Below are 27,061 nucleotides of genomic sequence, written 5' to 3'. Positions count from 1 at the left end.
CTGAACATTCATTAAAAGGGTATGTAATAATATATATATATATGTATATATATATATATATATATGTATATATGTATATATACATATATATGTATATATATATATATACACACGCAGAAATATAACTGAAATAGCATATACCTTTATGTAATGTATATACTATTTTTTAAGATGTATATATTTTTTTTTATAAGTGAAATATATATTCTGAAATATATATACTACTTTTTAAGATATATGTATTTTTTCTGAACATTCCTTAAAAGGGATATGTAATAATATATATATATATATATATATATATTTACTGTTGCGCTACCCTCCAATTACGATTCAAAAAATAATATAGTTGTAATCCACAAGATATTTCAGTTACTATAAATATATATGATCGTAACTCAATACCTTAGTCATAATTATGTATTTTTTTTTATATGATCGTAATTATCCTATGGATCATAACTAACCTATCTTGTGGATCACAACTATATTATTTTTGAGATCTTAACTGGGGGTATGGCGCACAGAGATAAACAAGTTACAATCACATGACAAAAAATATAAATAATTACGACTAGAGAAAGTAGGAGTTACAACTATATATATTTGTAGTAACTGATCTTGTAGTAACTGAAGGTTGGCACAATAATAAACTACAGTGCATCTAAGCATATAATAGATATACAGTATATATATAGAGAAATTATTTTGTACTCTCAGAAGTATATACTCCTACTATAATATATCACATAAATAAACTGTATATACTTCTTTGTCACTATAAGTATACTTATATACTCATTCTAATATACTTTAATGTGAACTACATAAAAAAATAGAAAAAAAAAACTCCATCAATTTTATTAGATTTTGATAATACATTTGTATTTGTAAATAAAATATAATACACTAAAAAAATATATGCAAACCACCTAAAAAACTATACAAACATCATTTATCACATAAAATACTTCCTATATAATAAGATATGTATGTGAGAGTACATACTCACAGAAGTGTATATATATATATGAGTATAAGATTATTCAAGTGGTATGTTTTCCCAAAAAAATCCAAAATCCTAAAAAAAAATGTTTTTCAAAGGAATTCGTGAAGCTAGAGCTATGAGGACACCGAAAATGAAAATAAAGACTTAAACCACTTAATCTTAATCTACAAACGTAAAATCTAATGTGAAGCTAGAAGCTGAGCTCTGGCACGAAACACCGGACAACTTGTCCCTTATTATGCCAAGCGGTAGAACGCCTTGATGATGTGCCTAGGAGGCTATGACACAGTTAACAACGTGCCCCCAATCCAGCTCAATCAACCTTTCAGCATTCTGGCCTGATGTCTATTTGCAAACTGGACCCACGGTACTGTCTGGAACTTAAGCATTATCTGAAGCTTGCAATAAAAGTTCAAATAGTTGCTATCATGAAAACCATGCTAATTCTTCTAGTTCCTGAGTTCTCCATTGGGCGAAAACATAAGCAGTACCAGCCATGAAAGAACCTAGTTTGACAAGTCTTTGGTGCTGACCTTCGTCCATCACATATTAACATTATTCTTTCAAGTTTTCAGTCACTGTCCCAACTTTCATCGGTATTTTTCTTCATTTTACCAGTCCTGTCACCGTGTTTCCAGTTGTCATCACTGTCCTCGCTACTGCTGTGGTGACTTGAGAAATTCGCCTTAGGGGATCTCGAGTTTGTTTCTTCCCCCTTATAATCGGATCCCCACAATTCATCGTCGTCAGTGTCTACCTCATCATCATTACTGTCCCTGAATATACTGCTATCAGAAGCAGCAGCTGAGTTCGGTGTAATCCTATTGGAACTTCTGAGTTCCCCAGGAATAGAATTCTGCCTGTGACTGGATCTGCTCTTCTCATTCCTCGTGCTTTCGAAACATTGAGGATGCTCATCAGGAGCATCTATATCATTGTCAAACCTGAGAACATTATCCCTGGTGTCACCAGAGGTCCATTCTTCACCTGATGCCTCGATCTCATTATCATCATCCCACCTCCTCGCATCTGGCATCCTTTTGTTCTTGTTATCTCTCCTATATCTTCCATGGCCTCTATCCTCAACATCTGAGTTGTCATAGCTTCTACTGAAACCCCTCCGCTCACCCACCTCTCCCTTAGGAATAAAATTATTCCTGCAACTGGACCTGCTCTTCTCATTCCTCTTGCTTTCAAATCGTCGAGGATGCTCATCGGGAGCATCTATATCATTATCAAAGTCCAGAACATTATCGCTGTCGTCACCAGAGGCCCATTCTTCACCTGATGCCTCGATCTCGCGATCATCTTCCCACCTCCTCACATCTGATGTCCCTTTGTTGTTATTATCCCTCCTGTATCTTCCCTGTCCTCTATCCTCAGCATCTGAGTTTTCATAGCTTCTACCGAAACCCCTGCGCTCACCCACCTCTTCTCTGTCCCAATACCGCATTCTTGAAGATTCTTCTTTCTCTGCCGCCTCTTCTTCTTCCCATTGCTTCTCTGCCGCACTTTCTATATCTGCAATGAAGCAATCAAGCTCCTCCTGGTCGCTATCTTCAGATGGATGATCACGTGGCTCTTTTATTTCAGTAGTCCCAGCAGCAGGTTGTGTATCCCCACGGAAAACATAGGGAGTACCTTGCTGTTCATCTATCGCTCGGAAGAATGTAGAGGCAACACGTTGGATGCTGGCCATAGCAACTGGGTCCTCTGGATTGATACCCTTACGACGGAGTTGTGTCTCTATTTTCTTGATGTTTAATTTCTGTGATTCAAGTGCCTGCTCAAATCTAGCCTTGAATAAAGCCTGCAATAAGGATAATTGTATCAAGCCCCATTAGCCATAGCAAAGAAGCAACAATATGACTAAAATTATTCGGTAATTAGAAGTCTTTTAAAGATGGACATAATCAATTTGAAAAAAAAAACCCAGCACACTCAATAGGAATTGGCAATTGCCATACAGATAGCATGCATAATCCAAGGCGTGAGGAAAGAGGACTGGAAGTAGCAAGAAAATGCTAACTGAGAAGAACCATGGACATATCAATTGCAAGGGACTGACCTTCCTTTTGGTTAGTGTGTTGAAAGGTATGAGGTTCTTCGGTTGACGGTAGTTTCTTCCTCGGAACATGATAATTGTTTTGGTATTATGAATGTTGATCACTATTCCACCACTCAATTTTGTCAGCATTGCTGACATTTCCTTAATTTTTTCCTTTGGAAAGTTGTCACAACAAACTTGCACAGTCTCATGGAATTTCCAATGCATATGCATGTTTTGAACAACACCTCCAAAGACTCCACGAACTCCAACAGGCACATAGTTTCTATTTCTGAATCCGATCTTCTTGTAAGCTTGTAGTTGCTCAGCGGTTAACAGCTCAGGATCGTGACGAGGAGCTGGTAATTCTGGTAGTTCATACTTCTTGAGCTTCTGTAGAAGCAAAGCAACCTTTTTCTTGGCCTGGATAAAAGGAAATGGAGAATATGATAAGCCAATGACTTTGCTACTAAAAGGAAACAGGAAAAGGCAATAGATGCTGTACTTAGTTAGATCTCCATGATAGATCTGGAAAGTATATTTTTTCAATTGGTGTTTAAATTCAGCAACTGAATATTAAATATGCAACCACTAAACAAGAAGCCATAGGTTTTCTTATTTTAGGGACACTGTCTTCAAGCTTAAAAAGAATGCAAGCATTGTATTCATTATCAATCACCTTTATTCATTCAGACCATCAGAAATGATCCAAAGTGCTTCAAATATACCATAATATATTCACAACGAATGTTACCACATAGTTTTTGAACTTGTAAAACCTTGCAAACCCTTACAAACCATGTGAATCGTATGATGCTTATGCTTGCATATAAAAGGTGTGGTTGTCTAGAATCTAGATCAAAACATGCAATTGACAGGCACATAAGTCAGTATGACATTCCTAACTCATAAGGAAGCTATTTGATGCCTTCAGTTCAACCGAGCAAAATCCGAAATAATCTAACCATCTTCACTATTTTCTGGGATGCACAAATACCTGTACCAATACCTCGATGTGAATACTTTTCTTTAACATTACACAACACATTCCATATCCCTCCATAAATCATATAGTGAGCAAAACTTTTAACATAAAACCACAGCAATTCAAAATATCTTGCCCACGCTGGGAAAAAAGAATCACATTGCTTTGGCATGAAGAAGGCATCATAAACATTAGTATGCCGAACACAGATGGTACTTGATGTGACGCGGTAACCTTAATTGAAAGCGGATTACTACGAGATTCAGCAAGCACCACCACTGCAGTTCAGAGCATTTGTATGGCACCACCGCCAACATGCAGGAGGGAGGAAAAAAAGGGGGAAATTTGGCGCCTCCTTACCCTTCGCAGGTTATAGATGAGCTTCTCGTCATCCGTCATGAGCTTCTTCCTGAGCTTGACGGCGCGGCGGAGCTCCCGCTGCGTGCGGCCGGTCTCCCTCACCATCCGCTTCTCCACCTTGCTCCGCATGCTCCTCCCCTTGGTCGTCGACATCGCCCGGCGCCACCCGTCGCCCGCGCCCGCCGCCAGCAACCCCCTGTACGCCGAAGCCGAGTCCGAAGCTGTGACCGTCGCCTCACCACTCGCAGCTAAGCTCCCGGAGCTAACCCACCGCAGAAACACACACATGTCAGAGATCCAGAAGAAAGGGGAAGAGCTGGCGCTACTGCTCCGGGTCGAGGGGACGGGACGGGGCGCACCTGCGACGGAGCGACGGCGATGCTGCTCGGAGAAGGTTCCGCAGAGACCACATGCTCGGCCGGCTCCGCCTCGCCGACGGTTCTGGAAGCTTCTGGAAGGCGGCGCGGCCGAGGCGAGGCGGGTTTAGGAGGCGGCGCGGCGCGGGCGATAAACCTGGCGGTGGGTTGTGCGCGGGTGCATGGAGGGGCTCGGTCTGCCGTCGGATGCGAGGTGTTGGACGTGAGCCGTCCGATCTGACGGCTGAGGTCAACAGGATGACTGCAAATGCAGTCTGGCAGATCGACGGTCTAGCAGTGCAATTGAGCAAATACGTACTACTGGAAAACATTGGAGAATATCTTGATCATGTTGCTCGATCCAATGAATAAAGCATGGCAAAGCTTTACAAATTCGCACTATTAAAATATTATAATATAGAAAGAAATAGATCACACATATGAAAGTGTGATCAAAATCACACTTAATTTATCAATATGCGTCTATTTGCACACGTTCAAGTGGAGCATGCAACTAAATTTTATGAAATGTAGGCATATATTTTGATCACTTAGCGCATCGATATCTACATATATCTTCGTACCTAGGATGTCAAAACCTATCCTATGGGAATAATAGGACAATCTTTGTTCGACCCGGGAGTAGAAATTATGACCATTAGGTTTTTAGCAAATGACTATTGTTGAGCTATTGCTTAGTTCCTACAATGCAATTCCTATACATATTGTCCTAGGTGGAATATGTATAAAAAAATTGAGGAGAAAAGAGGGAAATTTTGCACTACTTCGACGATTTTGGATAGGCTTGCTGCAAATGTAGCTGATAGAATAGGAACGCAATATTAGTAAAGCTATATTCTGTAGCTCCTTTGAAAAGAGGCTCATCTCCAATGCAAATAGCGTTACTTAGTTATGACCAACGGTAAATTAGAGCTATCGAGATACCAACGGAGATAGTTTGAGTTACTAGCGTTAAAGATATACCCTACTCATCATGAGCCTAGATAGCATTGTAAATTATGGGTGAAATCACTATTTTGTAGTCACTCATTGCCAACTCTACCTGCTATCATAGTTTGTTCAGATTTACAACCCGACCCCACAATACTGAAGCTTGTGCTGCTCCTAGGGTCTCTCGTCGCCACCAGTCGATCCCCTCCTCCTCTCTCTCTGACGACCTCGTCGGTAGCGAGGAGGAGCGGGGACCAAGCCTCCTCCTAGATAGATCTATTACATATTAGTAGTATTAGGTAAATCGAGTTCCTGTATGAAGAAATCGCCCTTTGGGTGGGAATAAAGTCGAAGGCACGATAACTCTGGCGCCTCCCCTCAGTCCTCTTCCTCGCCGTTGTCGCCGTGCTTGTCCACGGCCTCATCATCATTGAGCTCACCATCGGCCTCGTCTGTATCGCTCTCGTTACTGGCCCCGCGATTGGTGAGCTCGATGGCGATCTCATCATCATCATGCTTGTCGATGCCCCCGTCATCATTAACCTGGTGAGTACTCCAGCAGCCCCATCATCTCCGTCATACATCCCCTATCACACTGCAGCCGATCGGCTGCCACCGCCCTCATCCATCAGTTTCTGCTTCCTTCAACCGACACCAAACCCCACACAATCCCACCTGAGCCAACCACTTCGTCCTCTGCTCTTCACTCTAGATCTGCAGGGTTTCCCTCATCGTGTTGCAAATATGGAACAATGACGTCCACGCCATCACTTTCTTGCCCTGTTCCAGAGTCCCCACGATCTATGAGCAAGGATGGGAAACGAGGGAACATGCTATCGAATCAACTCAACATTGCAGTTGTGTGTTGCGGCAAGGTAGCCTAGTTCGTGACCACAACTTTGAAATCATGTAATTGCAGAAGTGGCCTCCGTCTGCAGGACCGCTGTCAGTGTTCCTCATATTTAATGAAGACTCGCATGTTTGAAAATGTTTGAGTCCAGTGATGCCCAATACAAATCTACGGCTCAACACTAAACCTCAAGTACCAAGTCCAAGGAAGCAGCCGAAGGGACCGCCGGTAGGTCAATCGACGAGCACAGAAGATGCCCTTGTTGGATGTGGTCATCGCGACATAGCCGCAGGTCCCCAACGACTTCATCTGTCACTTTTGTATGCTTTCATCTTGGAGTTCGTCCTTCCATTCGTCTACCCGTTGCTTCATCGAGCAGGGGTGCCATGGGTAGCCCTAGGAGCATCTACCATGAGCCATCATGTCTTTGGCTCTCACTTAGAGAAAGTAAAGGGATTATTTTCGTGGACAAGAATCTCTTCGCGAAGGGATTCTCGTTCTATTTAGCTTTTACGATTTTTCTTCACGGTTCCCGTTATGAAGTAATTCTCAAGGCCATTCCCTCTAGGATGAGATTATATCTCCTTTCCCTTCACGAATCCTTTCAAAGAGAAGTTGTTAGAGATGAGAGAAAATAAAGAAAATGAGAACCAGGAGAGGAATCATAAAAGGAACTAAATAAAGGGAATATAGTTGAAGATGGTTTTAGGAAGCTACAACTATGTAATTTGGGAAGGAACTCCCAAATATGTGTACTCTTGCTTTCACTTATATAATATAAATGAGTTTTATAAAAAAAAAAACTACCTGACACAATCTTTCCACTTCTTATTGTGGTATCACTCTTCCCCTTTATGTCCCTATTTCTCTCCTCACTCGATGAGGCAAGGGGCAAGTGCTTTCTTTTTATTTTCTCACATCTCAGTTTGGACTCACTGTAAATGGACACGATATCGGCATGCCACATTATTATATTTTCTAATTTATTATTATTATTATTTCTTACTTGTCTTCTTTTTGACAATAACACTAAATAATACTAACTACATTTTATGCTTTCTTATCACTAACCATTAAGATCTTAACAGCATTTCTATTCTTGTACCGCGAACATTCATTAACAATTAAAAATTTAAATTCATGTGTTACAAGTTTTAGCAACGGAGTTAAGATTAGGAAATTTTGAGTTACAAATTTACAAGTCAAACTTCTAGATAAGAGTTAAAAGTTGAAAACTATAAGATAAAAGTCCTCAGGTCATGAATTGTAAGATTAAATTCGAGCTAAAAGTCTGAAAATTACAAAACTAAATATCAATTTACTAAGATTGGATGTATGAATTTTGAGCTGAATGCTTAATCACTAGGTAATCTAAGTAGCCAATATTAATGCTAAGCGTGAAAATAAAGGGAAAAGAATTGTGTGCGAGTAGCAAATTATTACACAAACAAGCCGGACCCACTACGAAAACGACATGAAGAGGCGTTGCTCCTTGCAAAACGTTATTGCCGGACTCTGAATTGTGTTATCTGTAACTGTTTACAAAATTGTGCACATGTCGACTAGCAACGGTATGCAGTATTACCTCGGCACCGATACGGATGTCGAAAATTTAGAATTCGATATAAATTTAGATGTCCGATTCAGTAAAGAAAGTTTAGACATGCTAAATATAACTCAAAATTCGACTCGGCAAAAAAAAAAAAAAATTAAACACGGGTGTTCAAAAATTTAACACTGACGGTATGCTCGAAGGGCAGGTTAGAGAAACAATATATTAATTTTCAAGAAGTATTCAATTTGTGAAAAGAAAAGGCTAATAATATTTCAACTACTATGAACGGGGCATGCAGGTCTCTCTCACCTTCCTCAACTGGAGCGGTCTCGTGAGAAGGTGGGCGGAAAGCAGGAGGAGGAAGACGAGAGATTTTTCGGCCCCACGTTTCCATCGAGCGCAGCTGTTCGGATCATGAGACCGACCCATCCATCGAATGCCGCAACTCTGAGCGAGGCTTCTAGAACGCCTTCCCTTGCGTTGTACTTGTACGCCTTCTAGATGCCACCATGCACGCACGCAATTGCCCAAATGCAAATCTAATGTGTCCTAGAAATTACTTCCTCCGGTCAAAATACTTTACGTTATAGATAAGATATAGTTTTCAATATATATCATTGAATAGTATTTCTATAACAATATATTTATAAATCTAATAAATTTATGAGACATGAAAGTATTTTTCGAGGTAAACCTACGTATATAGTTCTAATATTTACAAACTAAGTATTTTAAAAGCTATTAATAATCAAAGTTTAAAAGTTTGATCACATCTTATTTAAAATATTAAGTATTTATAACCAGACGGAGTATTAGACGTCAAAAAGGCAGAGAGAAAATGAGTTGACGAAACCATGCATAGGCCAAATTGAGACGGAAGTCAAAAGGCACCTAGGTATGGATCATCACGTGATAAAGAAGCAAAAGCAGTGCTGCACAAGTATCCCTCTAGATGGTCTTTGATAAGAAAGAATTGAGTAGTGTACAAATTGAGCAGCCCACTTTTAGTACTTTTTTCTCCTTAGCAAACATTTGCAAAAAGTTCTCTGACACGTCACATTTTATTCATATATATTATCCATATCCATAGCCCGACATATATATTAAACATTTGATAAGAAATTCTTTTTTTATTTTTTGCCAATAAGTTTGTGACTACCTCTTGAACAGCGGTGAATCCACCCGGTAGCCCCCGAGCTCCTCTCTTAGGCGAGGAGAAAAAGACGAGCTCATCTATTTATCGTTCTAGATCCGTCATTGCTTTAGAAACTCTTGCATTCTACATGTTTTTCTTACACAATTATATTAAGCGGTACACGTCAGTCGACATATATGTTCAAATTCCAAAAGCTTAAACTTTTGAGGAAAAGATGAAAAACATCTCGGGATGCACCCTCCTTTAAATTCTGTGCGTAGCCAGACGTTTTGCAGGTCACCTCTGCTGACATTCCTCCATGGACTGCACACACCAACCCATGCACAAGCACAACCCGGAGCCCATTCCTGAGCCGACGCCGGTCGATGCCGCCGCCTTGCCACAAGAAGCCACCGGTGACTCCGAGTCCGACGTCGCCGTGTCGGTCCTAAGCGCCGACCGCTTGTCGGCGGAAGACGACGACGCCGAGTCCTGCAGCGGCGGCGGCGGTGGCGGCGACGGCAGCGGCTATGCTAGCGCCAACGACGTCGACGGTGACGAAGACGACGTGATCGTGGAGAGTGACGTCGATAGCAAGATGGCCGTGCCCTCGTGGCGGCGGCACTCGATGGTAGTCGAGGATGCGGCGGACGAGGGCATCAGTGGTTGCGCGCCGGTGGTGGCGACGGAGGGCGGGGCAGTGGTCGGCAGCGGCCATGCAGCCGAGAGCAACAGGCTCTTTTGGGAGGCGTGCATTGCCCATGGCTACTAGATTACCTGCCACCATGGACTCAGCATTAATTGAGGCTTGGCAGTTTTAGGTTGCTGGAGCTCGATCGTCTCTTGCCATGGCGCGGCGGCGAGAATCTGACGTCGGCTGCTCTCACACTATTGGTCTGCAAATTGTATATATGGTCATGAGTTCATCAAGGATCCAATTAAACCATGATTCATGCTGAGCTGATGGCGCTGTGAGATGCCCAAACTTTGTCAAATTCAGTGAATGGTCAGGTCAATCGATCATGTGTAGCACAATGAACCGAGTAAATTTCATGCATCATGTGCATGTAGCAGCTTGGAGATTTGTATATCTGCAATGTCGATCATGATACCGTGCATGTTTCGAGCAGAAATTCAAATTCCATGTGTGGTGTGTATGAGTTCATTGGCTAGCTTTTCCACGCACATATCTGATATCAAATACATTCGTTTCAAACAGAAATGAAATCAAGTACAGATGTTTTAGACATAAATCTTGAAGAGTGAAAAGCAAGATCCCCCCCCCCCCTATTACAACCAGATCATCCGCTGCAAAACTGCCTTAAGGAAAGAAATCGATTTCGTCGTGTTAGATAGCTAAGTAACCAACCTTTCATTCCCCACTTTTAGCAAACTTCACCGGCAAGCTGTCTGGACCAACCTTTGCTGTAACAAGTGTTAGGAGTGTAGAATCATTTACATATTCTTAGTAGAATCATTTTCATATTCGCTCTCATGTACTCTCTATATATTGCTCCTATAGGGCTACTATTCAATACAAGTGCTATTCATATTCATAACATCAAGCAACCCAAACTCAGAACATTTAGCCTTGCTTATTTCTTAGCATGAACCCAATGCATCAATGGATGCATGTAGAAGGGATTTATAGTTCTATTTGGATGGTAGCGAAGAGGAAAACCAGGTCCCCTGAAACTCAGAGAAACACCAACGAGGGCAGTATCATCTGAACTTTCTTCAGTAAGAAATCAAATGATATGGAAACTCAAGCCTATGCTACTTGCATCAGTTCAGGAGCACCAAGTACATCGAGAAATGATCTTTAGTCAAAGTATTGTAATACAGAGAGATCATTCAGTTAATTTATTTACCGATATCATGAAATGCATGAGAGAGAACCATATAACATTTTTCTTTGTCGATGGAATTAACAATAGCATCAAACCTATCTCCAAGAAAAATATTTATTCTATCTTGACTACTGAAGATAATAGATGTGATGTCCGTGCGCACGTTGCAAGTGTTAAATGATCTATAAGATGACCGCGTGCTCACTCAGTGCGGAGTGTCCTTCAAGCCAGGTCCTGTGGATGTGTATCAGCTCCAAGCCCTCCGGACTCTCAGGCTGTGAGTTCAAGCGGGTAAGAACAGTTAAGCATACGCTATGTGAATTCATATGAACAAAGAAGGGAGAGCTTACCTTGATCTTCAGTAGAAGATTTGTGCGGCAGCAATGCCGCATATCATCTGAGAATAGCAAGACCATTAAAGCTCGAGTAAGTAAAATGGAAAAGTACAGTGCAGACTGCAGAGCAGCCAAGGACTATCAACATGGCAAGGCGAGGAGAGAAGAGAGTCTTGGCATGATACAGCGAAAGAAGATGTCATGCAGCTATCTGAACAAATGATCAATTTTTGCATGGAAGAATCGATGCAATTAGTTCATAATGTGAAGGGTTTTGAGGACAGACCTTCCATTTCCCAGTGATCAAACCTCACCATCCAGTTACTTGTACCAATCTGTGATGTAACAAGTCTGTCCACCCATGCCCGGAACTTCTTGCCTTGTTTGTCGCCGTAGCATGAACTCAGCGCACCAAGGGATGCATGAAGTAAACGCTCCATTCCAGAAGGATGAATAATCATTCCATTCAAATGCTAACAAATAAAAAAAACATCAGTTTAAACGAAGCTCAAAGAAACGTATGAGGCTGCAAATTGTATATTTTCTCAGACAACAGACTAGTAGTATAATTGATCTAGATTTATTCTGAGAAATTATACATCCAATGCAGACATTTTTTAATTATAGATTTATAGTTAGTTTTTGCAAACCTAACTAGAACCGTTGGAACAAAAAGGATATTAACAAACATAAACCAGATTACTATAAGAATTCAACAAGAAAACTACTTACAGTAATGCTTTTCAAATACTGAATAACTGATGAAGATTTTCGAACCTCTCCCCTCAGCCACTTCTCGTATAGAACATTGAACTTCACCACCACATCAGCAGGCTTGATGCTGTCTACCTTCCAATAGGGAATTCAAGATCCCTTGCAGAAACATTTGGTCCTAGTTTGAAGTGTCCAATAGCTTGCATAATACCGGCAGCACATCTCTCAGTTGCATGAATTATCTTAGGATTATCCATTGCAATTTCCTCATACCACTGAAGCAGCTCATCTTGGGCATTGCTGACCTGAACATGGTTGCAAAATCTGTAGTAAGATTATGGGTTATGGGAATAACAATCATTGTCATTGATGTTCTTGCAACATTGTCGCCAATGAATTTTAGCAGAGAGTTTCAAGGAGCAACTCCTGCGCACTGAGTTACTGACCATGACACCGTGGACAGATGGGACATAGAATAATTCTGTATCATTTCCAGAGTCACACAAACAAGAGTATTGTTAGGTGCTTTCCCCAGTGAATCAAACTTCTTCAGCAAATATAGAAGAGCCTGCCCTTTTCCTGCACCTTGCGGTAATACATCAAGAATCTCACCATAGCTGAATATTATTTTTACATGTACCTGATCGCAGAAAAAGAAGTAGAAAATTCAAAACAATACGCACTGACCGATGCTTTAGCATTAAGAAAAGGAATTGTGTCCAAAAAAAGGCAGAAAGAGAGGTCAATAAGGTTTGCCTCATCTTACCCCACATTTCTCTAACTTGAGAGGGGGAGAGTATATTACTTCCTGAGCACCCTGCTTGTCAACAAAAAACCAACCTTATGGGGACCCTGATCATTCTCTGGCTGCATCCATACAAAGAGAAGTAGCACACACAGCTCTTAGTTCAGGCCCCCAAAATGGAAAACTAGCATAATCATGCAACTCGTTGGACATGCCTGAGGCTTTAACTGAGGGAACTTTGCTGTCTCCTCAACAACGATATCTCTGTCCCAGTTGTTCAGATATTCTTCCCAGCCAACGTCGCAAATCATGTCTTCACCATAAGCTATCACAGTTCCCACAAACATGATAGTGATGTCCGGAGTGACAAGAGGCTTCTCTTTCCTCAAATTCTTGTAGGAGATCGGCGATCTCCCAGTTGAAAAGACCAGAAGAGAATCTTGGGAGAACTCGGCCTCCCAGAGCGCCTCGAACCTAAGCAAGGACAAGTCCTCCAGATCATTATGATCAATCTGCAAGTAAATAATCCAAAGGATTGAGCATTTACATGGATGAAGGGTATGGGTCAACTCCTCTGAACGTGGATAGCTCATAAATCAAATATTTAAATGAAATATGCACCATGGTTTGATCAAGATCTGAAACAATCATAAGGCGGGCCGAACTGTCGAGCTTATCCATCAGGTCACACAGCTGGAGAAGAAGAAGAAAGAAGCTTCTGCAAAGATTGCTAGAAACACTATTGTTTCTGCCTGTTCACTTTCCTGAATGAAAACAGCAAACCGCAGCAATGTGCTCCTTATTCTTCACCTGCTCTTGGTCAACAAGTGATTATGTCTCATTTTATATTAAAAGGGAAGAAAAGAAGAAAAGGATGGTTGACGAAGGCCTGAATCTGACAAAGTCAACTTAGGTGGAGAAGTGAGTGAATGTCTGTTTAGTTGTATTGAACAGCCCCAATGGGCCGATATATAAAGTGCACGAGAAAAACCTTATAAATAGGAAAAGATGACTATACCCTTGACTCTAATACCCTTAGCAAACAAGATTGGTATCACACAGGTAGAGTAATGCAATCATCCCAGGCGCAGACAAGATTGCACAATGAGGTTGGTTGGGCACATGGATCAGGATACCAAGAACCAAAAGAAAGGAAGCAGCAGCAGCAGACACATCTCACACATGCATGACATCACCTAGGGGGTGGCAGATGGCGCCGCGGAGACGGAGGGTGCTCCAGCTGGGGAAGCAAGGATCTGCGCGCCCCTGGAGTCTGCACAAGGAAGGAGCTGGCCAACTGGCCAAGTGTGCCATGGGGCGATGAACAAATGCTGCCTCTGATGCTACATGCTCTGTTATCATACTAGCAAAGGAGAACTTATGTCACACATTGTACTCCCAAGGCAGTGTTGGACCAATTTGTACACAAGCTTTGCATTTGTTCTGTTTGTGTAGTGCAGTTATCGTAACTAATTGTGCTTTAAGGACTCAGCAACTGAGAGGCAACAGGTCACATTACTCAAGAAAAAAACTTCATAGTGATTCTCAAAAAACATATCATAAGATTACTTCAATATAAGAAAGAGTATTGGAAGAAAAGATATACTGTCAGATGGACCAAATTTGGGGATGAAAGTACTTTTTTTTTTCATGCTGCTGCTACAGAAAGATTCAGATTTAATACAATCACAAGTTTGGAAGCCTAAGATGGAAGATTGGTGACTGATCACTTGGAAAAAGCTGTAATTCTATTTGAAGCCTATAAATCTAGAATGGGAACCTCCTCCAATCCTCAGATGCACTATAATCTGGATGATCTTCTGAATACCCATGTAAACTTAGATCATCTTTCTGCACCCTTCAACAGGAGTGAAATTGATAGCGTTATTCACCAAATGCCCAATGATAAGTCTCCTGGGCCAGACGGATTCAATGGTCTTTTCCTTAAGAGCTGTTGAAACATCATCAAAGAAGATTTCTATAGTCTTTGCCAGGATTTCTTCAATGGTAATCTCAGTCTGACAGCCATCAATAGCTCCTTCATCACGCTCATTCCAAAGAATAACAATCCAATTGGGATTAATGACTTCAGGCCCATTTCCTTAATGAACTGTGTTCTGAAACTGCTCACTAAACTTATGGCCAATAGAGTTCAGTCAGTGATTATTCTAATCATTCATCATAACCAATATGGTTTTATAAAAAATAGAACAATTCAGGATTGTTTGGCTTGGGCTTTTGAGTACATCTACCAGTGTCAACACTCAAAGAGAGAAATAGTGGTTCTCAAATTAGACTTTGAAAAGGCCTTTGACACCATTGAACATAGCACAATTCTGAAAGTGCTTCATCAACTTGGCTTCGATGATAAATGGTTGGATTGGACTCAAAGAATTCTTGAATCTGGTTCTTCAGCCATTCTTCTGAACAGTGTTCCTGGTAAATTCTTTCAATGTAAAAGGGGTGTAAGATAGGGTGATCCTCTCTCACCTCTTTTGTTTGTTTTAGCTGCTAATTTGCTTCAATGTATTGTTAATAAAGCTCATGAGAAGGGTCTCTTTAGCCTACCAATTCCTGCTGTGGATACAAATGATTTCCCCATTATTCAATATGCAGATGATACAATTCTTTTCTTGAAAGCTTCCCAAATGGAGCTCTTTTGTCTTAAGGGAATTCTGGAATCCTTTTCTCAATCTACAGGGTTAAAAGTCAACTATTCAAAGTGCGGTCTCATCCCTCTGAATCTCAGTCAGGAGAAGGCTGAATGTATGGCGGCTATCTTTGGTTGCAAATTGGGTACCCTCCCCTTTACTTATCTCGGCCTGCCGCTTGGAATTACCAAACCTAGAGTGGATCATTTCACTCCTCTTATGAGTCAGACTGAAAGAAGACTTAATTCTACATCCTCCCTCCTTTCTCATGCTAGTAGACTGCAACTAATCAATTCAGTCATCTCTTCTCTACCAACTTATACAATGTGTACTCTGGAAATTCCTGATGCAGTAATTGATTACATTGATAGAGCAAGGAGATACTGTTTATGGAGAAAGTGTACTCTGGAAATTCCTGCTGCAGTAATTGATTACATTGATAGAGCAAGGAGATATTGTTTATGGAGAAAGTCTGATATTAATGCAAAAAGCAACCCTCTAGTAGCTTGAAAAAAAGTATGCAAACCTAAATCCAAAGGAGGTCTAGGTGTGGTCAATCTTAGAAGTCAGAATAGTGCTCTTCTGCTCAAACATCTGGATAAATTCTATAATCAAAAAGACTTGTCATGGGTGAAGCTGATTTGGAGTTCTTATTGCAAGAATGGCCAAGTACCTCATGCCTCTAGTGAAAAAGGCTCCTTTTGGTGGAAGAATATCCTAAGGCGTCATGTTTTGTTCTGAGGAATTGCTACTTGCTCTTTAGGATGTGGAAACACAGTGCTATTCTGGTCTGACATTTGGAATAATCAACTGTTGCAAGATAAATTCCCAAGACTTCTCTCCTTTGCAAAAAAACAAAAACATCTCAGTGGCTAATTTCCTGATGAATAATAGTATAGAAAGGCAGTTCCACACTCCTATTTCTGCTCAAGCCTATGATGAATTTTCTAATCTGCAAGAACTCATTTAGGACTTCCACATACATGAAAATGTCAAGGATACCTGACACTATTTATGGGGTTCCCAGATGTATTCTTCCAAGAAATGTTATAATTTGCCTTATAGACACATTTCCCCTTCCCAACCTTTCAAATGGATCTGGGACTCTAAATGCAGTAACAAACTCAGAGTTTTTTCTTGGCTCCTTCTGATGGATAGACTCAACACGAGGAACATTCTGAAAAGGAAAAACTTCAAAGTGGAAAATGATAATTACAATTGTGTTCTTTGCAGACTTCAAATTGAAGAAACAGCTTTTCATCTCTTTTTTCAATGTAGCTTCAGCTTGAGGTGTTGGCATTTCATTGGCATTCATTGGGATTTCTCCAAGCCTTTCTTTGATATGATGATCCAAGCGAAAAATGCCTTCACCTCTTCTTTTTTCATGGAAATCTTCATTATTGGAATTTGAAATATTTGGAAGCAGAGAAATGCCTTCATCTTTGATCAGACCCAGTTGAGCTTTGCTCTTTGGAAGAAGAATTTTAAGGAAGATATTTTGCTTCAATCTTATAGACTAAAGGAAGACCATAGACTTTTGTTCCTTGACTAATTTCTTTCTCTTCCTTAGTGGTGTCTTCTTTTGTTTCTTGGCCCTCTTGTTCTGGGCATGCTAGCTCCTATTTAGTGTAGTTTAGTTTGGTTCTCCTTTTGTATAGTTCTTTTATTTTTATATAATAATCTTTTCGCAGTGGGGGTCTCGCCTACTGTTTTTCCCCGATCAAAAAAAAAAAAAACATTACCGAATCATGTGAAAATCCACAAACAAATTTGAGACAAGAGGCAAGAGCTTCTGTTAATTTATGGATCTCATGAACTTCATGAGATAGAATCATAGAACATTTTTTTTGTACATGGAATTACCAAGAGCGTCAAGCCCTCTCTGGGAGTACATTCTTATTCTATCTGGACTCCTGAAGCAAAAAATTGTATGCCTATGTGCACATTACAAATGATCTATAAGATGAATGTGTGCTCACTCCCTGCAGAGTGTCCATCAAGCCAGGTCTTGTGGATGTGTGTCAGCTCCAAGCCCTCTGGAGTCTCAGGCTGTGAGTTGAACCAGATAATAATAATTAAAGTATACTATAATTTAACTCATATGAACGCAGGTGCAGGAAACTGCAGGACACGACAGAATTCTTGAATTTTTGAGGAAAATTTACCTTCATATTCAGCAGAAGAGTTGTTCGGCAGCAATACCGTGCATCACCTGAGAATAGCAAGAACATTAACACTGAAGCTCGAGTGCATCAAAAAGGAAAAGATAAAACAGAAAAGCGCACAAGGTTATAGAAATGGTAATGCAAGAAGAAAAACAGAACAGATAAGGCATGATACAATGAAAAATGCCCATGAAACTATATGAACAAAGTGACAACTACTGGCATGGACTAATGACCACAATTAATTTATCAGTGAAGAGGTCTGAGGGCAGACCTTCCATTTCCCAATTATCAAACCTCACCAACCAGCTACTTGTACCAATCGGTGATGTAACTAGTCTGTCCACCCATGCCCGGAACCTCCTGCCTTGTTTGTCACCATAGCATGAACTCAGCGCATGAATGGATGCATGCAGAGGACGCTCCAATCCAGAAGGATGAATAATTGTTCCATTCAAATGCTAACAAAGAAAACAGATCGTTTCAAAGGAAGCTCAAAGAAACAGTATGAAACAGCAGAATGTGTATTTCTGTCAGACAAAAGACTAGTAGTACTACTTTATTTGGAATTACTTCTGAGAAATTATACAACAGATGCAGCTGTGAAATGTATAGTTACTTTTTGCAATGTCCACTCCATGAAAGAGATCACAGATAGAAAGCTAATGGATATGAGCGAACTTAAGCCAGGTTACTCTGCGAATTGAACAAGGGAAGTACTTACAGTAATGCTTTTCAAGTACTGCACAATTGATGAAGACTTTGGAACCTCACCCCTCCGCCACTTCTCATAGAGAACATAGAAATTCACCACCACATCTGCAGGCTTGATGGTGTCTACCTTCCGATAAGGGAACTCGAGATCTCTTGCAGAAATATTAGGTCCCAGTTTGAAGTGTCCAATAGCTTGCATGATACCGGCAGCACATCTCTCAGTTGCATGAATTATCTTAGGATTATCCTTTGCATTTTCTTCATACCATTGAAGCAGCTCCTCTTGGGCATTGCTGACCTGAACATGGTTTCAAATCTCTGTAGTAAGCTTATCAAAGTAACAATTGTCACCGATCAACTTTAATGGACAGTTTCAAGAAACTCCTTGTGAATAAAAGCACTGACCATGACGCCATGGACAGATGGGACACTGAATAATTCTGCATCGTTTCCAGAGTCACCACAAGCAAGAGTGTTGCTCGGTGGTTTCCCGTGTGAATTGAACTTCTTCAGCAAGTACAAAAGAGCCTGCCCTTTTCCTGCACCTTGTGGTAATACATCGAGGGCCTCACCGCTACTGTGGATAATTTTCACATCTAGCTGATCATAGTAAAGGAAGCAGAAAATTCAAAACAAGACGCCACTCAGCAATGCATCAATATTAATGAGAAAAAACAGAAAGAAAAGTCGGCAAGGCCTGCCATGCCTTACCCCACGTTTCTCCAGCTTCTGAGGGAGAGAATCCATTACTTCCTGAGCACCCTGCTTGTCAACAAAAAAGCTTACCTTATGGGGCCCCTGATTCCTCTCTGGCTGCATCCAAGAAAAGGAAAATTAGCATACACCGCTCTAAGTTCAGCCTCAAAAAGGAAAGTAACCAGGGAAAAGAAATCCTGCAACTCGTTGAACTTGCCTGAGGTTTTAGCTGAGGGAACTTATTTGTCTCCTCAACAACAATATTCCTATCCCAATTGTTGTTCAGATATTGCTCCCAGTCAACATCACGTATCATCTCTTCACCATAAGCTATAACAGTTCCCACAGACAAAATAGTGATGTCCGGAGTGATCAAAGGCTTATCTCTCCGCAAACCCTTGTAACTGATCGGAGATCTTCCAGTCGAGAAGACCAGAAGAGAATCTTGGGAGAACTCAGCCACCCAGAGCGCCTCGAACCTAAGCAAGGACAGGTTCTCCGGATCATGGTGATCGATCTGCAAGTAGATAAAAAATTGAGCATTTATCAGCAACACAATAGAATAGTATGGCTAAGCTCCTCTTTCTGGATAATCCAAGGTTTTTACTGAAATACGCACCATGGTCTGGTCAAGATCCGAAACGATCATAAGGCGGGCAGAACCGTCGAGCCTATCCATTCAGGAAACTCAGCTGAAGAAGAAGCTCCGGGCAGATTGCTCAAACCAGGGGTTGTGCTTCTGCCTGTGCACTTTCCTGAATTAACACGGCAAAATACAATACAACAATGTGCTCCTTATTCTTCAACTGCTATTTGGTCAACTAGTGATAGAGTCTTCTTAGTTAATAAGAAAAAAAAGTAAAGGATGACTGCATCTACAGGTAGCATCTACCCCACCTTAATATACTCCTCAGAAGTAACTGTACCAACGATAGTTATTGACAGCCAGCCATCCACACAAGATAATAATAAGGAAGCAAAGGAGATAAGCACTAAAGCACCGGTGAGTATGTTAGCTAGGAAATTCTACCAGTCTACTTTTATCTCAAGTGAAATACACATACAACTACGAATTGAGATCGGCACTTAACAAAACTCGCACCAATTAGGCAAACTGTGTTATGTGCAGAGTAACGCAGTCGTCAGGACCATGCTGTGGGCAACCAGATTTGTGCAGCCCTACGGACCAGATCCACGGGGGCAGGCAAGATTGCGCAATGCATTGGTTGGATCAAGATAACAAGAAACAGCAGCCACATCCACGCAGATACACGGTGACGAGGGGAAAGGGGCGGGGTGTCACCTGGGTGGGATGGCGGACGGCGGCGGTTGAGTCGGCCTGGGGGAGAAGGTTCGGTGCGCCCCCTGGACAAGGAGGGAGGGAGGCAAGTGGTCAAGTGGGCTAGGAAGAACAAATGCTTATACTGCTGGCTGGTGCTCCTGCTGATGCTGATGCTGATGCTGATGCTGATGCTAGAACTGCAATTCCACGAGCTCTTGCACCCGCACGGTAAATCTATGTTATCTATTTCTTCACCATTATATCTGTTAATTTTCTTATTTATTTTATAATTTTTTTATTTATCTTTTTAATATAAATTTAACACAAATAAATGATAGCTGCTGATACTTAGAACCGTAATTTCACATGCCCTTGCACGATAAATCTCGACTATCTATTTCTGCTACATGGTACTTATATATCTGTTGATTTCTCGTTTACTTTATAATTTTTTTATCTATTACTTTAATATAAATTTCAACATAAATAAATGATCTTAGTAAACCATACGGCTGCATCTCTTTAGTGGAATTTTCTTGTTGCTACACAGAGGTACCATCCTAGTGCAGAATATAAACAATTTGCGCATAAAACTTTACCCCTTTTTGCCTTAGTTCTGATTTTCTTTTTTACCAATTAATGTTGCTGGCTATTACTACATCCATTCTTAAATAGATGTCATTCTAGAGTGTGTAGTTAAATTTTAAAAACACTAATATATTTAAAACTATTAGAATTTAATATATAAAAATGATAGTAGTAAATTTATAAAAAAATATTTTAATATCATCTAATTTTTATTAATTTTTACTAAAATGTAGTTGTCAAAAATAGTGATCGAACATGTTTATCAGAAAAGTTCACCAACTTGACGTGTCACGGGTGCAGTACGTTGAAGCATCCATCGACTGGTTGTCTGGATCCCCTTGCGTATTTTTTTAAAAAGAAACAAGAGCACTTCAGCTCACTGGAGGCCAGAGCTCAGCTCACAAAAATTGGTGATATTTATTATCAATTGATCTGTTAATAAGTCGGATAAATCGGTGGCTCACAAGTCACCATCATGCATGGAGAAAAAAGACAGACTATGAAGTTTCCATGCCACTTCCATAAATCAGCTCGCGTTTAGATGTCATGGAGTCATGGTACTACTATTTGACTTGCATTCTTTTGTCACTGACAGCGATCGTTGCAACAATTGGGTGGGCACCATGCTAATCTTTTCAGGTATGGAGTGAGCAATTTAGAGAACTCAATTCTGACGGCGCTTGTGCTGTTTTACGCTGCGATTTTTTCTGTGTCAACTGTAGTAGTCGCGGCGATCCGAAGCAGCATGCAGCAAGAACAGAACCAAGCTTGGAAAGACATAGCTTTTGATTACAACAAGATCAATGTCGGATCCTTCCTTTGGAATTACCTCGTGTAGCTTATACCAATCTCTGGATCAGTAACGGGTACACACGAATTCTAACAGAAGTAGACATCGCAGACATACATCGATTAAGTACGATAATAAGATACAATACAAAATTCATTACAACAAGATCCGTAGGCATAAATTAACAAATCCTCACAGCACAACAAAAACGACGTAAAAGCGACCCATGCCCTACAGACAGCTTGAATACAGACGAAATCAGCTTCTCTATTCTTCATCTTCCTTTTCAACGAAGTCGGTCTCTAGATCCACAATTAGCAAGTATGAGTACATAAGGTACTCAGCAAGTCCTACCTCAAGTGGAAATATTAGATGCTTATGGATAAGTTAAGGATAAGGCTGTAGAGTCTTTTAGATTTTGCAGAAAGCTAGTTTTGTTGATGCAAGGTTCATTTTGCAAAGACTACCTTTAATAAAAGCATTTCTGAAGCGAATACGTAAGTTGAGCTTATGAGGGTTAACGGCCCTAGGGGAGATACTTCCATCCCGCCAGCTCCTACAAGTCTTTCGCCAGCAGACACATAGTCTAGGAGGCTTAGGGCTCAAAACCAAAACCTTTCTTTTCGAAAACACGGGCACACTGCCCACTCACACACCAAGAAGATACTCACGCTAAAAAGCTAATCATTGTGACCAAATCATAGCATGTTCTTGACCGAGGACATGGCTATCCGGATAGATTGAACACTCTGCAGAGGTTGTACACTTTACCCACAAGATATGCGCAAGCTCCCACCTTAGCAACTGATGGAGCTGCCATAACGAGACGCAACGACCTCACAACGTAGTCACAATATCCACTTATGGGGCACTAAGATACCAGTGGCCTTAGAGGATCCACGGGAAGGACCACTTAGCAATCCCAAGGCTTTGACATAGCCTTAACAATATCACCAGTCGGACATTGGGCTACTACCACCCAAGTCTTCTCCTGGTCCCTATTGCCACTACCGGTCTCTGGGTGGGTACCGAACTAAGTCGAAGGGGTTAGGTTAAGTCCTGCTCATTTAGGCCATGTGGTTGTACGAGTGAATACAAGGTAAGATGTCATAGCGAACTGGTCCTTATTCGACCGAGGCAAAAGTCTCCCAGCAAAAACACCACAAAGGCGAATCTTGCCCCAAGATAGTTCTCACCTTTGTAAGGTACCTTACTCACCCTCATCAACACTACTCTAGAGTTTTCCCCAAGAACACAAGTTTTACACGCACACGTACCAAGCACATATCACTTCACATTTTTCGAAAATGCATGATTAATATATGTAAATAATCTAGTTCTTTCTTTTGAGTAAAGCAACCCTAAGCATGCTAGTAAGCAAGCATTCATCCAAACAATCATTATAGTTGATATTGTAAACTTCTAAGGTTTCCACGAAATAAAGGTAACAATAGCAAGGTATGGCATAAACAAACTAGGTCATAACTATTCTAGCATTTCTTTAAAACTATTAACTTAATCATGCATACTCCTATTGTTTGAAACAACGGCTCTACGGGTTGTATTTGAAAATATAGTATCAATATGATCAACGGTTATAGGGCTTGCCTTCGTTGAAGTCCTCGTCTGCTCCTTCTTCAAACTCCGGATCCTCGGGGTCTTTCTTGAATGCTCCTTCCTCTAATAATCGCAACAACGACAAAGGAGCATACGATAGATCAAACGGTTAAAAAATGACTAAACAATTAGCAAAAATTAAGACGGCTCGGCTTGGTTTATGGCGGCGGCTCGGCTTAGTGGGCGGCTCGGCTTGGCGGGGCCAGCTATCAGCCGCAGGAGAGAGAGGGATAAAAGAGAGAGAGAGAGAGGAGAGGAGCCGACCGGCTCGGGTGCGGAGAGAACGAGAGGGGCGAGAGAGAGGGAGGGGCGACGACCGGTGGCGGGCCTCGCCGGCCGGATCTGGCTGGCAGGTGATGAGGGCGGCGGCCAGCGACGGGAAGGCGGCGGCTCGGCATCGGGAGGGCGGCGGCCGGCGACGGGAGGCCAGGTACGTCCATCGGGGGAGGGGAAGGAGAGGGAGAGAGGGAAGAAGGCCGGGGGGGCTCACCGGCGACGGTGTTGCTCGGGAGGGAGGCGGCGGGGTGCTCGGAGGGAGAGAGATGCAGGTGTTTGGAGAGAAGAGGAGTTAGCGTACTGTTCACCTTATATAGGGCCGGCGACGGGCGGGCGCGGGGGGTGAGGCGACAGCGCGGAGCGTGAGGTCTGCTAGTGCGGTGACGCGATGGTAGGAGCGGCGCGGCACTGGCAGGCGGCGGGGTCACGGGGAGGGGAAGGGAGAGAAGGAAGAGAGAGGAAGAAGAGAGAGAAAGAGAGAGGAGAAGGGAAAGAAAAATCAGGGTTCTGACAATCAACTGGCGGAAGTATGATGGTGGAGGAGATATAATTGCACCGCATGAAGAGTGACAATGTATTATCCCTGTTTTCAGTATGCAAGAGAATGCTAATTTCAGACATATGATACATTTTGTGGTTTCAGAAAACTGAGTAACTGAAATTCAAACAGAAGAAAATTCGATTTGGCATCAGAAAATCTTCACGGCGTACTTGAATTCATGTCCTCCGAACCGCAGACGAGGCATTGCCTCTATAAACTGAGATATAGTGTGCCTTGGGAAGGCTGTAAATGTGAGCAAGAGCGCTACAGACTTCTTGAATCCCTGCTTCATCAGCGCCAAAGAGTGTCCACCGAGGTGGATCTTCAGGGAGGGGAACTTGTAGTCTCCTAGCTGCGGCGTATATAACTCCACATGCTACTACTTCGGCTTTAAATCTCACACACACAGTTGTACGCAAGCTGGCCAAAGAAGACATTCGATGCGAAAAAGGTTAGTAAAGATGTAAAATAGTTCCACAGGATGTAATTGAAATGCCACATGAAAAATGCAATTCGGAGGTGTATAATCTGATGCACGGTATGAAGCAGAAAAGGGACTAACTCCATGACAAACAAAGGAACATTTTACTGTCGCAAGAAAGGATCTGGCAGTTGTTGACAGTACGAAGATTTCAGAAATTGATGTTCCACAAAAATGGGAGAACAGCACAAAAATAAATTCAATATATAATAACCAACCAATGTCTACCCGAGCGTGCAAAGCACATTACGATTTATGACACTATATCTATCACAGAAGGCGCCAAGCGATCCCCACTATCAATCCAGCGTGACAGTCATTCCACGCCGCCAAAGAATTACAGGAAACAATGGATTACTGAGTGCCAAGAAAAAATAACTGAATTCCAATATGAGGCGCAGAATAATGAATAGCAAAATTATTCCATGGAAGCATACTGACAGATTACCTGTAATTGGCAAGGTTCCAAGCTACTTGCATCAGCTCCGGCGAGCCAAGTACATCGGCATAACTGGGGATGAATTTATGAGGGTGTTCAACATGGCAAATAAACCCCATTTCCTTCAAGATACAGCTCTCTATCCTTATGAGATCTTTAATCAATTCTTCCTGCGATGAACACTAGACTGTCAGCTCCTGAATAAACTGTCCTGCAATCGCCGAACCGTAGCTAAAACCCAGCTCAGAGAGCCCAATCAAAATGTATAAGCCATTGCAGCAACTTCCCCCCTATCTAGCATTATAAATCAAGAACTCAAGTTCTAGCTACAAGCGCACTGACCATGGAGGATGCATCCAAGTGGTGCACCGGGATGCTCTCCCTCCTGCATTCCATCCTATGTAAGACAAGGATGATCTGCTCCAACCCCCTCGGACTCTCCTCCAACTTCCCTGACAACCAAACGCATGCCGCAGCAACTCTCTGCAACCACAATTGGTCAATTGCACAACCAAATTGCTTCATCCCCCAACCAAACCTGGCAATCTCAAACTACCAACTCAGAGAGCAATCAGAGAAATGGAGATCCTTCTTGCCTTAACGCTGAAGCGAACAAGCGACTCCTTGCAGTAAAACCGGTGCAGCAAGACCTGCCCCGTGCTCATCACCGCCTGCTGCCTTCGACGAGTCGAGGAATGCAAGCAAGATCCCACGTTTACCGACCAGACAACTAACTAGGACAACAAGGAATTCAAGAAAACGGGTGGAATTGAAGATACAGTCGGAGGAGGATGCCGGCCCTCCTGGACGAGCTCGCAGCCGTAGGCGCGGAGGCGGGCCTCGGTGGGCTCGCCGACGCCGTCGCGGCGGGACGGGGACTCACGGAGCTGCTCCGCCGTCGGGTAGAAGTTGCCGATCGCCGTGTAGATCATGTCTCATTCCCCTCCGGCCTCCGTAGATCGCAGTTGTATCCTTCCTCAATTTATGAATCAGTTTTTAGTTCTTCGTTATACTTCATTTATCATTGTTCTGTTCTCGTGCCTAATCTCCTAGAACAGGGCAAAGACAAATGAAGCATAACAAAAAAACTCAAAAGCTGATTCATAGATTGAGGACGGATACAATTGCGAAAGATAAACTTTCACATTACATCAACACACATAAAGCAATCCTAACACTCAGAAATCAAAACATCGAGATCAAAACAAAACAAACGACTCTAGACGACGCTAAGCCACTATTAGGAGAATTGCTAACTTAGGAACTATCACCACCCTCTGAAAGATCCTGTGGTGCAACTTGTAGAGCAGCTTCAAGGCGGAGCTTCTTGCAGAAGGGAGAGTGGGGCAACTCTGGATCAGGTCTCTCCTCTGGTTCATCTTCTGAATCGTCCGTCATCATCGCCTGAAGGGCGCGAACCCTCTCCTCTGCCTCGGCGAGCCACAGGTGCATGTCGTGTAGCTCGTCAAGGGCTCCGTCTAGCTCCTGTGTCAAGGTGTCGGTAAAGTGAACCTGCTCCACCAGTCTGTCGTCATCCTCCCTGTTGGTGGGGGGCAAATGTGACATCCAAGCTACCACTCGCACGCTGTGGATAGCAGTGGTACGACGTAGTCTGAAGGACGCCGTGGTACTCGTCACAGAGGTCTGATAGTGTCTGGCGAGTTGCGTCGTCGATCCCAGCCGTGAAAGGTCTCTCTCGGGGCGACGGCTGAGTGGATCCTGGGCACCTTGCTTCCGTCGTCATCCGGGTTCTTCTCGAAGATGGTTATCTCCACCATCCAGGCGTAGCCGTGGTTGCTGAGTGGTGTCCGGATCCCTTTGTAAACTGGGGTCTCCTGATAGCCTAGGCCCTTGAGGATCATACAGAGCTTGCGAGGTAACTTCCCCGCCTGTAGTCCAGAAGAATGAAACTCCGCGGATGACTAAAAT

General features: G+C 42.2%; 2 protein-coding genes and 2 pseudogenes across 3 annotated transcripts; all 4 read right to left on the bottom strand.

The window, feature by feature from the left end:
* Positions 1–1,075: 1,075 nt before the first annotated feature.
* On the bottom strand, positions 1,076–4,996 carry LOC133885410 (CRM-domain containing factor CFM9, mitochondrial-like). Its single transcript, XM_062325120.1, has 4 exons — positions 4,761–4,996; positions 4,402–4,663; positions 3,078–3,479; positions 1,076–2,819 (listed from the first exon to the last, which is right to left on the bottom strand). Exons 1-4 carry the CDS (start codon positions 4,811–4,813, stop codon positions 1,581–1,583), a joined length of 1,956 nt encoding a protein of 651 aa, XP_062181104.1. The 5' UTR covers positions 4,814–4,996; the 3' UTR covers positions 1,076–1,580.
* A 5,559-nt stretch (positions 4,997–10,555) lies between these two features.
* LOC133884405 (probable sucrose-phosphatase 3) lies at positions 10,556–17,226 on the bottom strand (annotated as a pseudogene).
* Positions 17,227–17,312: 86 nt separating this feature from the next.
* LOC133884406 (probable sucrose-phosphatase 3) lies at positions 17,313–20,578 on the bottom strand. 2 transcript variants are annotated; one of them, XM_062323804.1, is made up of 9 exons: positions 20,422–20,578; positions 19,738–19,873; positions 19,332–19,635; positions 19,134–19,231; positions 18,828–19,022; positions 18,433–18,720; positions 17,983–18,169; positions 17,709–17,755; positions 17,313–17,592 (listed from the first exon to the last, which is right to left on the bottom strand). In XM_062323804.1, the coding sequence occupies exons 2-9, from the start codon at positions 19,795–19,797 to the stop codon at positions 17,500–17,502; spliced, it is 1,272 nt and encodes a 423-aa protein (XP_062179788.1). In that variant the 5' UTR covers positions 19,798–19,873; positions 20,422–20,578; the 3' UTR covers positions 17,313–17,499. The 2 variants fall into 2 exon arrangements, with proteins under 2 accessions (XP_062179788.1, XP_062179789.1); XM_062323805.1 differs by having other exon boundaries at positions 19,738–19,861; positions 20,422–20,574.
* A 3,749-nt stretch (positions 20,579–24,327) lies between these two features.
* Positions 24,328–26,124, bottom strand: LOC133884244 (cyclin-L1-1-like; annotated as a pseudogene).
* Positions 26,125–27,061: the final 937 nt, after the last annotated feature.

The sequence above is a fragment of the Phragmites australis genome, chromosome 11 (assembly GCF_958298935.1).
Source record: "Phragmites australis chromosome 11, lpPhrAust1.1, whole genome shotgun sequence".
Taxonomy (NCBI): domain Eukaryota; kingdom Viridiplantae; phylum Streptophyta; class Magnoliopsida; order Poales; family Poaceae; genus Phragmites; species Phragmites australis.
Note: the sequence above shows the minus strand (reverse complement) of the source record. Positions and strands in the feature narration are given on the sequence as shown.